Source organism: Ylistrum balloti, unplaced genomic scaffold, assembly GCF_031769215.1.
Source record: "Ylistrum balloti isolate Yb309-2 unplaced genomic scaffold, AGI_CSIRO_Ybal_v1 Utg369636, whole genome shotgun sequence".
Lineage (NCBI taxonomy): Eukaryota > Metazoa > Mollusca > Bivalvia > Pectinida > Pectinidae > Ylistrum > Ylistrum balloti.
Genome location: NW_026781899.1, coordinates 1,515,505 through 1,532,223, shown reverse-complemented (window position 1 = coordinate 1,532,223; position 16,719 = coordinate 1,515,505). Strand labels below are relative to the sequence as shown.

Here is a 16,719-nt window from a genome sequence, read left to right as displayed (position 1 = left end):
TAAATATTGAAATATAACAAAAATCAACGAAGACCAATTTCGGAAAATTTCTGTACGAAACTACCCCTCATCTTCCATAGGCCATTACAACCGGAAGTTGATTGCACTTCACAGTGCTGTCGATCAATGTGTCATCAAACATCAGACGTCATCAAACAAGAACAATCACAACATAACAAAATTATCTAACTTAAAATATTTTACTGCATACATGAATTTGAAACAATATGTTGCACAACATTATTCACACGTATAAATCCATAATATTATAACATTGAAAATACAGCAAAGACAGGACCTCAGATAAGTTTCAATAATGATGAGATAGATAATAGAATTCTTTTCATTTCACTGAGTCTCTGTGAAGTTGAAAAACAATGAAAATAATTCATTTGATTGAAGTTGAATATAATTTCTATAAAAAAAAGTAATCTATGAATTCTGCTTGTCCTGTGCAGCCTTTAGTTGGTCGGAGTTTTCTAAAATTCTCCGTTTGGCAGATATGTTTTTTATCTTATACACACACTCGTACAGTGCGTCATAAAGATCTTTCCAACGTTTCTCCTCGTCCATGTCTGGATTTACGTGATTTGATCCGAATGCAAAACCAATTTTATGGGTAGGGTCTGCAATGGCCATCTGACCTCCAAATCCTGCATGTCCAAAGGACATCTGAGGCTAGAAACGGAAGAAAATGGTATTGAATGAAACTAATGGGTTTTTTGTGCATTCTTTTTGGTGTAAACTTAATTTTTGGAATTTAACGATATTTTTGATAACTTAAATATAAAGATAAAGAAAATAAAATGATTCACATTTTAAACGTCTTGTAGGTGTTTGAATTTTAAACGGCTTTGTCGAATCAAATTTTCAAGTGATCATGGGGATTTCCTTTAAGCCGTTCAATAGTTTGATAAGTTTCTGCATAAAACGGGCGTACGTACCGGCTGATCATCGTCCACTGCAGCAAATACCATGGTCCCAAGGCTAAAGAGTGTCTCTATACCATACACTAGGTCTTTCCCAGTGGTCCTGGGTACCTGCTGCCGTTTAATTGCCTCTTCTGACAACAACCTTTTACCGTTGTGAACCCCGCCATTAGCCAAAATGCTGTGGAATTTAGCCAGGGAAGCGGCGGTGCCATGTCCCATGGATGACCCCACGGGGACTTCTCTTATATAAGGACTGTTAACAAACTGAATTTATAGAAATTTTCATCAGAGTTACCGTTGTTTTTAAACGCCCTTTTTCAAATAAAGAGAAACAAAGACGTTCTGAAGAAATATGAAAATGATATCGACATCAGTATAGAGAACGACCAACCAAAAGCTACATTCCAAAAACAATGGGAAAGATGGCCTCCGTTAATTGTTTTCGTTGGTAACGATTTTTTTGAATGCATTTCCTGTCGAATTACTTGTTTATATAGATAAATATATATTCAATGTTTATGATATGCACTGATGATACCGTGTAATTACTTGTAAACCCTGAAGGCTTACATTCTATGCTTAACTCACACTAACATTTCCTTCAGTATTTCTTATTTCAGAATATTTTATTGTCTTGATGTTGGTGACAAATGGAATTGGGAAACAGGCAGAGCCTATGAAAGCCCGCTCCATACAAATTAAACAAGTAAACAGACATATCAATCAAAATTTAAGATATTAAATAATAATGATAGCATTCCAGGAAAAGAATTTAGAATACAGATTCAGTTGAATAATTATCTAACAGAAATGTCAGGCAAGCATTACCATAATTTAAATTATAGTGTGAAAGAATAGTAAGATTAGATAGGTAATATAATTATTTATAACAAGATGGAGTCAAAGTTTGTCAATTGATCAGGGCACAGGCTGCAGTACACGGAAACTGTGAAGCATTGTAAACATAACAAACTTAGCCATGCTTGGTAATGGCACAACCACAAGTAAATAGTAGCCATGTATATGCTTTAGAACAGTACACAAGGAATACTTTTTCAATCATCATTGTTTTACAAGAACAGAAGCATGCTTCAGATCAAGGTAGAATAGCATAATGTTTTAAAAACAATTCTAAAAGTTACAAACGTGATATATTTAAACTCAATGCATTGTTTTTGATGTGTAACCCCTGTATTTTCCGCTATCGGAAGTATGAAGCTCCCACGGGGCTCCAGGTGTGAGAAGGGTGTATGAAAAGATCCTGGGTATTTTTTAACACACTTTGGTTTGTCGTGACTTTGAGAAATTATACACCAACAGAAAACAAAAGATTAAGAAGTTTTGGATTCAGAAATTGTATGATATAAACATTTTATCATTTATTTTCACAAATTTATCTGGCAAAACTAGGCAAATGTTGAAGTTGTTAGAATATATAGCAAATTAATACTTCAGGAGAATATTTGGAACTGCGTAAAACATATCATATATTATCATTTTAACTTAAATTATCAATTAAAAAAAAATACATTTCTCGGTCCAAAGTTTCATCACTAACTTTAGTTAAAAAATATATTGTGGCACAAACAGAAAAAAAGAAAGAATGGGCAGATTGTGTAAAATGTGCCATGAAGGATAAGTTGAAGATTCACTTCATACTTGGATGTCCCTTGAACCGGACACTTATATACTGTCAAACCTCGTTATCTCGAACTCCAATCATTTCGTAGATCCCTGCCTAACCTTACTCAAAATATTCGAGCTCACTTGAACCGAATAATTGGTTCCCATTGTCCTACCGAGTTCGATATAACGGAGTTCGACGGTTTGCGTTTGGGAAATCAATACAGTGGTATCTTGTTCATAATTTGAAAGAAATACCTTTGCGAAATTATTTTCATAACGAAATGGAAATGTGTATGGTTCTCAAGTGGATAACCAGTTGGCGAATTGTTCGTTTCTCCTAACATTTGTATTTTCGAAAAAAAAATTTTTTGTTTATTTCACCGGCATTCGGAAACCAAAAAATTGAAACTTAATTTGGCATTGAGTACACCTTATTCAGTGTGTTTAACAAGATATTTACCATGCCATCCGGGACGGTATTGTTGACAATCTCAGTTATATCCGGGCGGTCGGCTACCATTTTCTTCATCACTTCCTCTACATTGCTAGATCCCATCAAGGCCATCCGAGGGGCTCTGTAGAAGAGTTCCTTAGGAAGCCCAATATAAAATTCGATATCTGAAAAAGTCATGGTTATTGTTATGATTTAGGATTCGATGTAAAAATTACATTGTCATATCTCAGTATTTGTTACCAGAGAAAATTCAGTTCACTACCGCTGTCTTGAATGTAAAGAGTCACTTTCGACATCGTATCACTATCTTGATGATAATGTTAAATAAGAAAATAACTTATTGGAACACGAATTGAAACGGCGTCAGAAACTGAAAAAGACCCATGTATTTCGATACAAGTAAAAATGGTATGAATTTCACTTGTTCAAGAGAAATGTACATAAATAGGTTTTAGTTTACTTGATAATTCAAATAATACATAGAAAATTAATGTTAAAACATTATCTTACTAGTTTTTTTTAATATCATCGAGAGTTAATTTTCTAAAAATAAAAACGCTATAGGAACCAACCGAACGGCTTGGCCATCTCATCGTTGAAGTATTGAGAGAGACTTCGTCCCTCTGGATCTACCCTCCTCACAATTTGATCTAAATATAGGGCGAAGGTCAAAGGGTGGTAGCCATGTCTGGTGCCTGGTGAAATAATTATAAACAGAAGTATTTGATACTACAATACGAAGAATTGTCATTATGGATTTACTCCATTGAGAAATAAACAAATTCCAGTACTTAACTTTCCTTCAGGTGATGGTTTTTTGTAAGGTTAGCTTTTAGACCTATCCGATAAAGGCGTCAGAATATGTGTAACAGGAACAAAATTAAATTTCACATATCATTGTTATTGCTTTTCTGAATAGTATGATTCAATAGTAATATGCTTTGCTATACGGGAAAAAGACAAATGAAAATGCAAATCTGCACACTGACCAAAATTTTAAAAAGGACGTAAACCCTTTATTTGAAATGTTCCAGTATTTAAAGCTTGGATAGAGAAATTTTCGAGGATATTTTCTGCTTAAAAAGAGGGTTTACGTGTTTTATTTTTTCACCGGAATGGCCAATTTTCACAAGATCGAGAAACAAGCTGTATGATTTGGGTTTTTTTTTTGTTCTAAAAATCATGAAAAGTGGTCCATCAAGTCGAAATTTACAATTTTGAAATCTGTGATTTATGCAGAAAATTAATTGAAATTTATCTTAATATTTCAGAGTCATACTCAAGGGAAAAGATGAAATTGTTGAAACTGTTAAACAAATTACGCTGTAAAAATATAATTTACAAGCGGAATTTCTTCATTCTTCTGTTGTCATATAGAAAATCTCTTTCAGCATGTAAGCAAGGTATATAAAATTACAAAAATCCAGGATATCAGGTTTGAATTTATTTTTACATCAAATTATGTCCTACGTCTGGTCAAACATTAGAGAGGACTACATACTTAATGGACATATCTGTGGTGACACATATCGATAGTGTGAGAAATATAACATTTAATTTCAAGGACTATTTGCAATATTTCCTTTTAATCTTTTGTCTTTATTTAATTGTTTTACATTTACCCTGTATCTATTATTCCTTGTTTATAACTTGATCATTACATATGTAGTTGCTTTTTTGAAATTGTACTTAATCATAATTCTGCACATGTGATTAAGACACATTTCAATGATAAAGATAAATAAACATAATTACCTTGACGGAGTGATCATCATTTTTGTTTTAGATATTGTAAATATGGGTAAGACAAAAACACAAAAAACTTTTAAAAATATCAGAAATCCGAAATCTTTAAGAATGAGATCAACATCAATTTTGAAGAATATATTTTTGTATACATAATCATTCGTATTAATAACTTATGTACCTGGTTCCCATAGAGGCTTCTGTTTGGCTAAAACTTCTGAACATTGTTTGGGGTCATCAAGAATAATTCTGAAAGAAAACGGTTCTTCGTTCCCGCTAAGACCAGCCTATATAGAATTGATGCATATACATGGAATTATAAAATGATATAAAATGGAAAATTGTAAAATGAAAAAAAGTTTCAAATACCTCAAAATTTGTGTGTATGTTACGTCTTCGAGAACCTGTACAGTTATTCTGTTCAATATTTTGACTAAATTATGAAGTTAACATAAAATTAGGTTGGATGACTTTTATCGTCCGATAACCTTAAAACACGATTATATTAATTTGATGTATTTTAGTACTAACGGCCCATGATTTGTCAAATTTCAAATCAGATGAACGTCAATGATTGCTTTGCTTCCTATGAAATAACACCCCTACCTTGTTGGAGATGTAAGTTTCCAGAGTGATGTTCTCTTTGCCATTCTGTCCAAACTCTGGCCAATATGTGGATATTTTTTCACCATAGTCTAAAAGCCCTCTACAAGACATATAAAAAAGGATAAGATGTAGACAAAGAGGTAGAATATACCAAATTGTGTTAAGTTCAGCTTGGTAGTTGAAAACATTGTTTATGATATGATAATACGATGTTCACTTGTGTGAAGTACTGGAGAATGACGGCATCGCCTCAAACAAAGCATAGCATGACGGCGAGTCATTACAGGGATGATGAAAATATATGCTATAACAAAGAAGTTCCATTTACATCTAAACTTGGCCTTAAACTAAGACTCTACTAAACCAAGACCAAGACACTATCTCTCTTTACTGTATAACGTGTTAACTAAGAATGGCTTCACCATGCCTCACGATTCTTGACTAGTGTCCGCTCTACATGGCTCCTTACGTTTCGGATTTACAACGGGAATTAATGATTTCAAAGATATGACTTTAAAATTACACTTGCCTTCCTCACGAGAACAATTATCGTCTTGTAAAATGTACTTTGTTTATGCACATTTATCGGGAAAACAAAAACTCAAATTTCATAAAATTAGGGCAAAATATGATTTAAAGAACACTTTACACGAGGACTCCTAAAAAAGTACCAGGAGAATGAGACCAAGTATTCCGGAAGGGTAAACGTCTTCTGCATCATTGACGACACTCGCCATGTGAACATTGGTCACAAAAAGTAATTTTATAAGTAATGTCATGTTTTCGAATGAGAACAAGGGGTACAATAACGGAACCAACACGAAACCAACGATCAGCAAAGTACTCCAGCTTCATATCGCCCCATGTAGCAAAATATTTTTCAATAAGTTTAGTAAGAGGTAAAGTTTTTAAATCGTCTCTGTATTATACATGATACAGACGCAGATTATACAAAAGATCATTTGTTGGAAGAGGATACGTGCTAATAGAGTTTGTACACGTCCAGAACACTGGTTATACAAATATAAATTTCAATGTATTGAAAGATTTCTAATTCAGAGATATAACATTATATACAAGGACGAAGGGAAAGAAAAATCGATTGAATTTTATAATAGACTCGGTTTTAGCAACGTTGTTGTGTTGTGTATGATCCGGATTAAATTACAATATTTACAATGATAACAACTCGCGGTTTTAGCCTTGTGAGATATATATTACCTGTCTACAAGGTGAGCTATCACAAGGGCTGAAGGACTTTTTGTAGAGGAAAAGAAACACGGCATTGTGTCCTCTCTCCATTTCATTCCAGCCTCCATCTCCACCCAGCCTCCCCATAGGTTAACGACCAACTCTCTTTCATAGTAAACCGCTACGGAACTGCCTTTATCAGAACCATTCTCCAAATTGGCCCTGTGAACAGCAAAACATAACTTTTGTTCTTTTTTCTATATATATAATTTTTAAATGAAATATTTCTCTTTACTTTTAATCATGCCGTTATCAACTGGAGGTTATCTAATTATATAAAATTGAAGATCATGAACTCAATTTCTCAAAACCTGTTAATCACACGTTTTCAAACGATCCCGACAAAATGGATGAACTATATAAACATTGTGTCATTTTAAAATAGTTCGAAGACGTGAGACTAAATCTACTTGATTCATGTTAACACTAAGATCATTTATGACCTACAAAACGTATTTTCAATCTTAAAAATTGTAATGGAATTATATCCATCAAAGTTACACATTTACTGTCTCGTCCATTGTGAGTCATCAAACGATTTACCTGAACACATCTCTGACTTTTTCAAATCCATCTTTGACGAATCCGTCGACGTAAGGTGCTTCTGGTGTTTCTTTCACGTCAGCCATCGTGCAGTCGTCGGTAGGTATGACCTTACCCAGCTATGGACTTCAGTATATCAGAGTAATTGTTATCATACACACGTACCTGAGTATCTGTTTAGACACCTTTGAATAAACATGTATGTACGGTTTACTCTCATAGATAAAATTAGACATGGCGCGTTACGTCTAAAGCTTCGGTTAACTAGTATTAAGACGTGTACATTACTTAATAACGATAAATTTTACTCTAATTTGAATTTGTCTTTAAATGTTTTGTTTAAACGAATATTAAAGAAAGCTTTAAAAAAAAGATTAACCTATTTTATCATGTTCACATTACGTCATAGGTATCCGCTATAGTCATTATCATATAACTTCATATGTGCCTGCTATAATCATTATCACATTACCTCAGTGGGTTATCGATTTGCCCACTTTTCAGCAAACAATAGAAAGTGTTGGTTTTTACCTGAGTTCATTTACCTGCGATTCTACCTGTGTTACTTATATACCTTATAACTTTACTGTAACACTAAAACAGACAAACTTATTAATTTGATGAAATTTATTTCAAAATGTCACCTTACATACAGAACTTTCAGCATAATTTACATTTATTTTATTAAGCACTAACATGTTACATACTTGATATTATTTAGCAAAATACATACCATAAAATGTTATTCAGCACAATACATTCTTATATAGAAATTTTACATATATTTAAGGTATCAACATACATTTACTTTTATCATATAATTGTAAAATGATGAAATTGCATGGCGTTGAATCCGTTGAACTTCATTGGCAGCTTGGTTTTCCTGGAAAACTCTGATAATGTTGAATATGTTGGGGTGCGAGTGATGGACATTCCGCTTCAGTTTCCCATGTCAAGCTTCCAAGTTGTTGGTGGTGCGTGGTCCCTCGGTCTCGTAGTGGTTCCAGGTTTGGCGGTCTCCTTCAATCCATTGAGTGACGACGTAGTCGATGAATGGCGTAGTGTTTACGGGTAAGTCCACATCCTCCAGTTCTTCCAGTGATTTGAACCACACATTGTCCACTCTCTCCAGGGGTATCAGAGGCAGTACAGCTGCGAGGCAAACAAGGCTGATGTCATCATTCTCTCTGTAAAGTTGCTGGAGTCCGGTCTGTTTGGCTTTCCTCCAGATGCACTGTGCAAAATGGAAGAAACGGCCCTCGATGGTCACTCCAGGAAAAACGTGGCATAAAGCGTTGTGGGTGGCTGTCTCGCCGAAGGCTATTGTTGGACGGAGAGGTGGGAGGTGGAAGTTGGCCATCGTAGTTTTCAGAAGGGTCAGGAATCGGGTATACACCTGTTGAGTCTTCCTGAATAGAAAAGTGTAGAGGAGTGGGTACATCTTCCCGTCAATCGGTCCATGGATTGTGTAGATTTGGTAGAAGAGCTTAGGACAAGTGAAGAAAGTTCCATCGCATTGGTTGTCTCGAAGGTGGTAGTAGTGGGCAATGGTGATTTGAAAAAAAAATATCTGGCTTAGCTTGGAAGGTTGGCACAACATCAACTTGGAGAGATTAAAGTGAACTGATACAAGTAAAGACTGTTCACTTAATGATACACGTACCAATAGTGATCATAATAATAAATGGCTTACTTATCACCTGTAGTCATCAGTACATGTAATTATGATGGCTTACATCACTTCTCCTTAATGATATAAATAGCTTACATCACTTCTCGACGTTTGTACCCATAGCTTGGGTAATAATGGCCGTAATAATAATGTGCTTTAATTGTACCCTGAGAGGTCAGCTATGTTGACCTTGAAAAATAGTTCTGCACATAAAATACACTATGCCGAAAACGCGAATGCCGTGGAATGTTCCGTTACTGAGAAATTGCGACTTTTCTGAAAAACACACCTTTGGCTGAGAGGCGTTGACCTCGTTTTCGGGCACCCAAACCTGTGACGTCAGAAGTTCAACGCTTTTGTTGATGCAGCCATATTGTCTTTACTGTGCTACATGTGATTGTGATCTATTTTGGGATTTTCCGTGGTAATTTCTTTGTTTATTTACGTGAAAGTACTTCACATCTTCGCAATATCTAAGGTAGTGAACGAGGGGTCGGTGAATTAGCGCTTAAATCCGCTAAAATGGCTTCCTATCGAGGAGGGAAGCGGTGTGTATGGTTGTCCTAACACTAACACGGATGGGGTATCGATGCATGACGTCGATAAATAAAACTGATTGTTGATTAAATAAAAGTATATTTGTTAGGTTGATATTCTGTTATTAATTCTACAACTAAACATTTTAAATTGATAGGCTAGCCTATGACTTGGGCGGTCATAGGAATATTATTCCTTCGTAATCGTGAACGCCTAATACTCGGAGAAGGCCTAGTCGTGAATGGGTCACGGGAATGTTCACCCCGAGAATTTTCATACTACTATTATATAGTATAGAATAGAATTATTACAATTTATAGAATAGGTTATGTGTGTATGTTGTTTGTATAAGGTGTATTTGGTTTTTAGATCTTCCAGCAGACGATGTTGTTTAGTTATTAATTTTGCGATCGTAAAAATAACAATAAGATCACCAATCTTGATTTGAAAACACAGTTCACAGTGTAGGGATGTCAGCTAAACTCATAATCACACCTGTGCCAGGTTAGGTAATTAGCACCTCTGTGGCTGGAAAAAACAATTGTGACACCTGTGAGGCGACACGCCTCTCGGCTAACAACAGACGCGTACCAGTGCTAGGGTAAAAACCAGTCAAATAATTGTTTAAACTTCTAAAACATCAAATTTTTATTATTAACACAGCGGAGGGTGTTATAATTGGTTGTTGACACCCTATCTATATATATCCATAGTGCTACGAAAATTCCCTGGAAAGAAAATTCCCCTCGGACGAAACTTCTTCGGTAAGAAAATTCCCGACACCTCGTGAATGTATGCATAGTCTTGCACAAACGCGATTTCCCGACGTCAGAAATTGTTGATCGAGACTTGAAGATAGTAAAATTAGTCCAAAACCACACCCAATTTTATTTTGTTTCTTTGAAACGACGATTCACTGTTCGACTACTTTCACGACTACTGGTGAGACCCAGTGAAGTACGTGCCAATCTATGTTGCCCAAGCGATCGTCACTTTTCGAAGGGTCATTTTCCTCCTCACTGGATACATCGTCTTGTAATTCCAGTTCAAGTCGGTAGGGCTGGATTCCGTCTTCAGACATATCATTCACACCATAATCAGACTCCTCAAAACTCGTGCTCAAATCGCTATCAGTTGCGGTGTCATTGTCACTGTCAGTCATGTTGACTGCCATTTCTGTTGAACTTATGACGTCACGAGTAGAAGAGCCTCGATTCCGCGGAAATGACGATTCGGCTGATTAGGTCTGGGCGGACAGGTGAAAATCGACAACTTTGAGCTTTAATAACTCGACACTGGGGCAACGGATTTTGACGGGGTTTTCATTATTATTATTTTTACGGCATTCTTAACATTATATCTAAATATAAAATTACTCTCAAGGTACACTTTAAGCTTTATTTATGATAAATGATATTCATACATATTTTAGAGGAGATGAAAACAGTAATTACGTAAAATTGGAATAAGTAACATTTCTGTATACTGTGTTTTGATACATCATTGCAGGGTGTTATACATATAATAATATATGTAACTCAGTTTTTCTTTGCTAACATTAGTATAGAACACGGGTAACCACAGGTAAAAAACACAGGTAAATACAGATGGGATAGTATGAAACAGACTATAATCCTTCTAACAACATTTCTCAATTTTTTGTTTTTATGAAAAGTGTGCAAATCGAGGTACAGCCATTACTTCACACGGTTCTGCTATAGTCATTATTTCATACTGTTCAATTATAGTCATTATCATATAACGTCATATGTGTCTGTTATAGTTATTATCACATTACTTCATATGTGTCTGCTATAGTCATTATCAGATTACTTCATACGGTTCAGTTATAGTCATTATCACATTACGTCATAGGTGTCTGCTATAGTAATTATCCCTTTACTTCATACGTGTCCGCTATAGTCATTATGACATTACTTCATACGTGTCCGCTATAGTCATAATCACATTACGTCATATGTTATCAGTTTACAAAAAATATTTTTTGTTTAAATTGATTTTTAACAAGGTGATGAACAACTTAAATTAAGGACAGATCATCGCACAAAATTAAAATCCATTCACACTTTCTCATAGAATTATGTTAATAATAATAATAACTCCATAATGAAAACAATGTTGATCATCATAGGTACAAAGAGACTTTATGTATTCATTTTAAATTTTTTTACACGTAAAGATTTTCGCAACCTCTTTTTACTTTATTAAAACCATTTAAATAATTTCAATGAAGATCTGTTTATGTATTCAGATCAGGTAAAACAGCTGGAGAGATGTTTAACGATAGCTTAGCAGCGTTAAATGTATCGAGTTTATTAACGTTTATATGTCTTCAGCGAGTGCATAAAAAGTATTTAAGATTTGAATATTTTCACATCACCCAACATGGATATGTAAATTTAATTAAAAAATTGTTCGCCTTATGTTTGTGTACTTACTGGCTCATCATCATCAACTGAAGCCAAAATCACGGTTTCAAGGCTAAACATCCGTTCCATTCCACACACCAGGGCCCGTATTAATGAAACCATTTTCATGCTCAAATATAAAGTTTGTGCTCAAGCAAACTTGTTTATTATTTACCTAAATCATATCAAATAATACAAATGTCAAATATAAACATTGATTATGACTTTGACTTGAAGTCCTTTCAAAATGGTTTTCAAATCTTCAGCATAATCAGCCTTATTCATCAATTCTAAGCTTAAACAAGACATCAGCCTTGAACACAAAATTCATGCTTGAGCATGAGAACGGTTTCATAAATATGGGCCCAGCTGATCTATTTCTCTGGTCCTTGGTATCTGCTGTCGTTTAATAGCCTCTTCTGACAATAATCTCTTCCCGTTGTAGACGCCGCCATTAGCCAAGATGTCGTGGAGTTTGGCAAGAGAGGCTGCAGTCCCATGTCCTAGGGCTGACCCCAAGGGATCTTCCCGTATGTGTGAATTGTTAAAATTCTGAATATATAGTACATATCAGATAAACCAACTTCTATAAATTTTGGTATCAGAATATCTGGATAAAAGGGAAAGAAAAATTATGAATGTACATACTATAACAATGTGAAAACTTACTCAGGTGTACAATATTAGACAAATTAATTACCCAAAGGTTATCTGCGGTACTGTCGACAATTTGAGTTATGTCTGGATTGTCCCCAACAGTCTTCTTCAAGGCTTCATTTAAATTGGAGTTTTCGACCATGGCTACCCGAGGGGCTCTGTAGAAGTGTTCCTTAGGAAGCCCAATATGAAATTCGATATTTTGGAAACAAGTACATACTTATGGTACAGTTTAGTGTAGATATTAGCTCACCATGATTTCGGTTCAGAAAATATGTTGCTTCTTCTACCCAAAGTCTGCACTGAAATGTTTTACTCAATACTTCTTTTGACTGAAAAATCACGACCGATGTCTAGAATAATAAAATATTTTTTCTGCTTCACCGAACGGCTTGGTCATCTCATCGTTGAAATATAGATAGAGACTTCGTCCCTCTGGATCTACCCTCTTAACAATTTGATCAAAGTACATAGAAAACGTGAATGGGTGTTAGCCGTGTCCTCTGCCTGTTAAAATATTTATACAGCACACTTGTTTATAATACAAATATAAGGGATGTATATTGATGAATGCATTTTTTCATGGGCTGTTTGTATTATTCTTCACTTCAGTCTGTTATCAAACTGGCCTTGAGAAAACTACCGTTTCAGTGTGTGACTGAATGTTATCGTTGATCATCATTTTAAGAAGACTATAGGAAAGATTAGCCTTTTGGGTAATTTGGTTTCATTTCAAATGACATGTCATTTGTTATCATGGTATGTCTCGAAAGTATTGTTCTACAGGAGTGCTGATAAAATTATAATAATTTTGAATATCATTACGATATTGATGACGTCATCTAGATTTGCCATTTATGAATTAGTTCTGAATAATCTGATATGAACTTTTAAAAGTTAATATGTAAGATTAAATTATTCAAAATTGTGACATAAGTCAGATGTTTCATCATAATGTATCTGCTTTTGTTAATTTAGTAATGACATCTACTGTGAACAATTATGTATTGACCAGTGGACAGAGGTATTCTATCGTTGCTGAACTACTACACATGTTCATGTATTAATTTGTTCCCTGGTTATATAAGTCTTTGCCTGAGGTCTATTTAAGCAGTCTGTATGAAGGTCAGTGTCACTTTATCTTGTTGTAAACAGCTGAATCTATTGCGAGTAATGTGTGCAATACCATGTCAATAACTTATGTATACTTCAATCCATGTTTACCTGTTAGCTAATGAGTAATAGTACTTAATCAGTTTATTAGCATTTCTAGTATAAATACGACCACATTTCTAGCCAATATGTATCGGTTCTTGAAGGCATGTAAGTGATCCATCTCTCCATAGCCTACACCTTCATCACCTGAACAGCGTTTGGACTTCTTCATCTCCACTCATCACCACACGAAACTTCATTTTAGATAATACAATTAAGAATTTGTAAAAAGTGTAAATACTATCGAAAAATTATCAAACAAGTTTGGAGACGATGTCCACAGTTTTGAATAAATGCCTGGTTCCCAAAGAGGCATCTGTTTCGCCAAAATTTCTTCAAACTTTTCATGGCCATCTAACATCAACTAACAGAAAACTTTTCTTCAGTACCACTGGGACCAGCCTTCATAAAATTTGTAGAAGAGTAACTCAGTCATGACACAAATGAGTGGATGAAGTATTTCTTCATGCTGAATGTCTCAAATACGTCTTGGTTTGTTTGCAGGTAATATTCAATGTATTTTGTGTTCTAATTTTACTGAAATACGACCAACGAGCAATTTGTTTGATATGCTAAAATTTGTTGTATGGCAAACATGTCTTATATCCGTATCTATTATTAAGTTGGAGCGAGTGATTTTAATGAAGTCTACCCAGTCACATCAGATAAACATATAATTCTTACTTTCGGACCTACCTTGTTGGAAATTAAGTTTCCAGAGTGATGTTCTCTTTGCCATTCTGTCCAAACTCTGGCCAATATCTGGATATATTTTCACTATAGTCTAAAAGACCCTTACAACGCACAAGGAGGTGACGATAACCATAGGTTAAAAGAAACTGGTATTTTGACAACTTTCAATCACAAGGACTTTCATGTAACAATATGTAATATTTGATATTAAAACAAAGTTCATTAATTAACTTTTTATGAAGAATATCAATTTGTTATAAATATTGGGCCTATTCTAAAAGACCTCTTGTCGAATCACCTAAAATATTCACCATTAACAGTTATTTGACTCACTGGTCAGTATGGAGTCAAGACCAAAAGACCTGAAAGTAACATTAGGAGTACTCTACTTTGGCGGTTTTGGTTTTTGTGTCACGTGACTGGTCTGGTGAGCTGCTGAACAAATAGTAACGAAGGCAGACCTTCATGTTAGAGTTTCCCAAGTTACAAGAACGTATTTGACTTTTGAAATTAGATATGGTATACGCTCTTGTGATTATTCTCAAAGCATCATTTAAATAACCGAAAAAACCCCGTTTATTCAGAATATGTGTGATAGATAGTACCAGAAAGTATACTGGTGTTCAGTACTTAAGAGAAGCGAAAATTACCTATAACTGAATCATCTCAACAAAGGGCACATATCATTACATTAATTCATTGTAGATATATATACTGTCAATTTCAAATTGAAAAAAAAAAAAAATCCCACAACTTGGTCCGAGGTCGTCACTATCTCTGCACCGTTATATAACGTGCATTTCTAAATGATGAAGAGTTCATCAAACAATGAATTCTACGTTTTGAGATCCTTCGTGTAAATGTTAAAACATACACATATCAACCCCCTCCCCCCCCCACCCCCACCCCCCGGCAAGAAATCAATTGAAGAGGTTCGAGGTTGCTGACCTGTTATAACTTATGTGAGATTACATTGTGTACATTGATAACGTCTCCCGGCGTTCGTTTTATAAGGTACCTGTCTACAAGGTGAGCTATTACGAGGACTGAAGGATTGTATAGAATTACTTTCTGGTAACGAAAGATTGTTATTACGTTTTAAGCTCCCTTAAAAACGCCATTTCAATATGAATCATAAATCTAGTAAAGAAATCTTCAATAACAAAAAATACTTCAAATGGACTAAATTTTCAAACAATCCTGACAAAATGATAAGGTTCATTAACCATCAGCATTCTGTAAATTCATTATCATTTGAGGACATCACCATAAATTCGTCTGCATTGTGTTTGATACATACATTTGTCTCCAGCGTAAACATTGACACCAATTAACAATTGCATTGCGTCGAAAATATAGCCATTCAAATATAATTGGGAGTGATATACCTAAATCTCTAACTCTTTCAAACCCATCCTTGACGAATCCGTCCATATAAGGTGATTGGTTTATCTTTGTTATCTCCGTCCTTCGTAAGTACTTGTGTAAATAATTGATAGTATGGGTATCAGACAGTATTCTCATGCGTCTGTTGTTAAAACTGATATCAGCAATGAACTGTGTTTAGTCTATCAGGATAATAGTTATCGTTTACGTGTACCCGACTTTGCACTTGCACTTTAGAATTATACATTTAAGGATACTCTCCAAACACTATCTCTTCTTACTTTTACAGTGTACGTTTAAATGAAATTACACAGGCCATACCAAGCATATCGCCAGTTTTGTATGCTTAGTTTTAGAGAGGAAATTTTTTATTAAAATGTGCAAGTCACGTGCGTCATTGTACAATCTCTGATGATTAATAATGATATTGGTTTTGTAGTCCCCGAGGTTTGCCGTAATCTTCATGTCACGTTTTAATTCATTCGAATAGTGACATGGTAAGAATGTTCTTTCGAATATATGGTGCATTGAAAATTATGAAATGTATTGAGTTTTTGGGTAAATGGTCTCCTCATGACATTGGGAGGTGCACTAATTTTGAAATTTCTTTCGACCAATTTGTATTTTTTTTCATTCATGTCCTAGGTTAAAATATTGAACTCGTTAGCATACGTCACAATTTCTAGAACCAGTTGTGCGGTGCAGTTTAGTTCATTATTTGGGCTATTGTGACGTTTTCCCTCTGTGTTCTAAAGTTCACCTGATTGTTGATCATCAATGATGGTTGTGAAAAAAAAACGTTTTGGTAAGGTTCGCATTTTGACGAAAAAGCAAAACTAGGCTTCGTATATTTCTTATCTATTTCAAAATTATTTATCATTCCAAATACATTATTTCAATGATGAATCCAAAAATAGTTTTCAACTAACCGAATAAAGTGTTTCAGTTATCAATTAGTTATTGGAGATTGTG

At 34.7% G+C, this 16,719-nt stretch overlaps 1 protein-coding gene across 1 annotated transcript; it reads right to left on the bottom strand.

Annotated features, from left to right (window-relative positions):
• Positions 1-432: 432 nt before the first annotated feature.
• On the bottom strand, positions 433-7,244 carry LOC132553457 (beta-lactamase domain-containing protein 2-like). Its single transcript, XM_060217708.1, has 8 exons — positions 7,159-7,244; positions 6,586-6,777; positions 5,365-5,464; positions 4,940-5,045; positions 3,585-3,707; positions 3,019-3,176; positions 945-1,196; positions 433-678 (listed from the first exon to the last, which is right to left on the bottom strand). The coding sequence occupies exons 1-8, from the start codon at positions 7,242-7,244 to the stop codon at positions 433-435; spliced, it is 1,263 nt and encodes a 420-aa protein (XP_060073691.1).
• Positions 7,245-16,719: the final 9,475 nt, after the last annotated feature.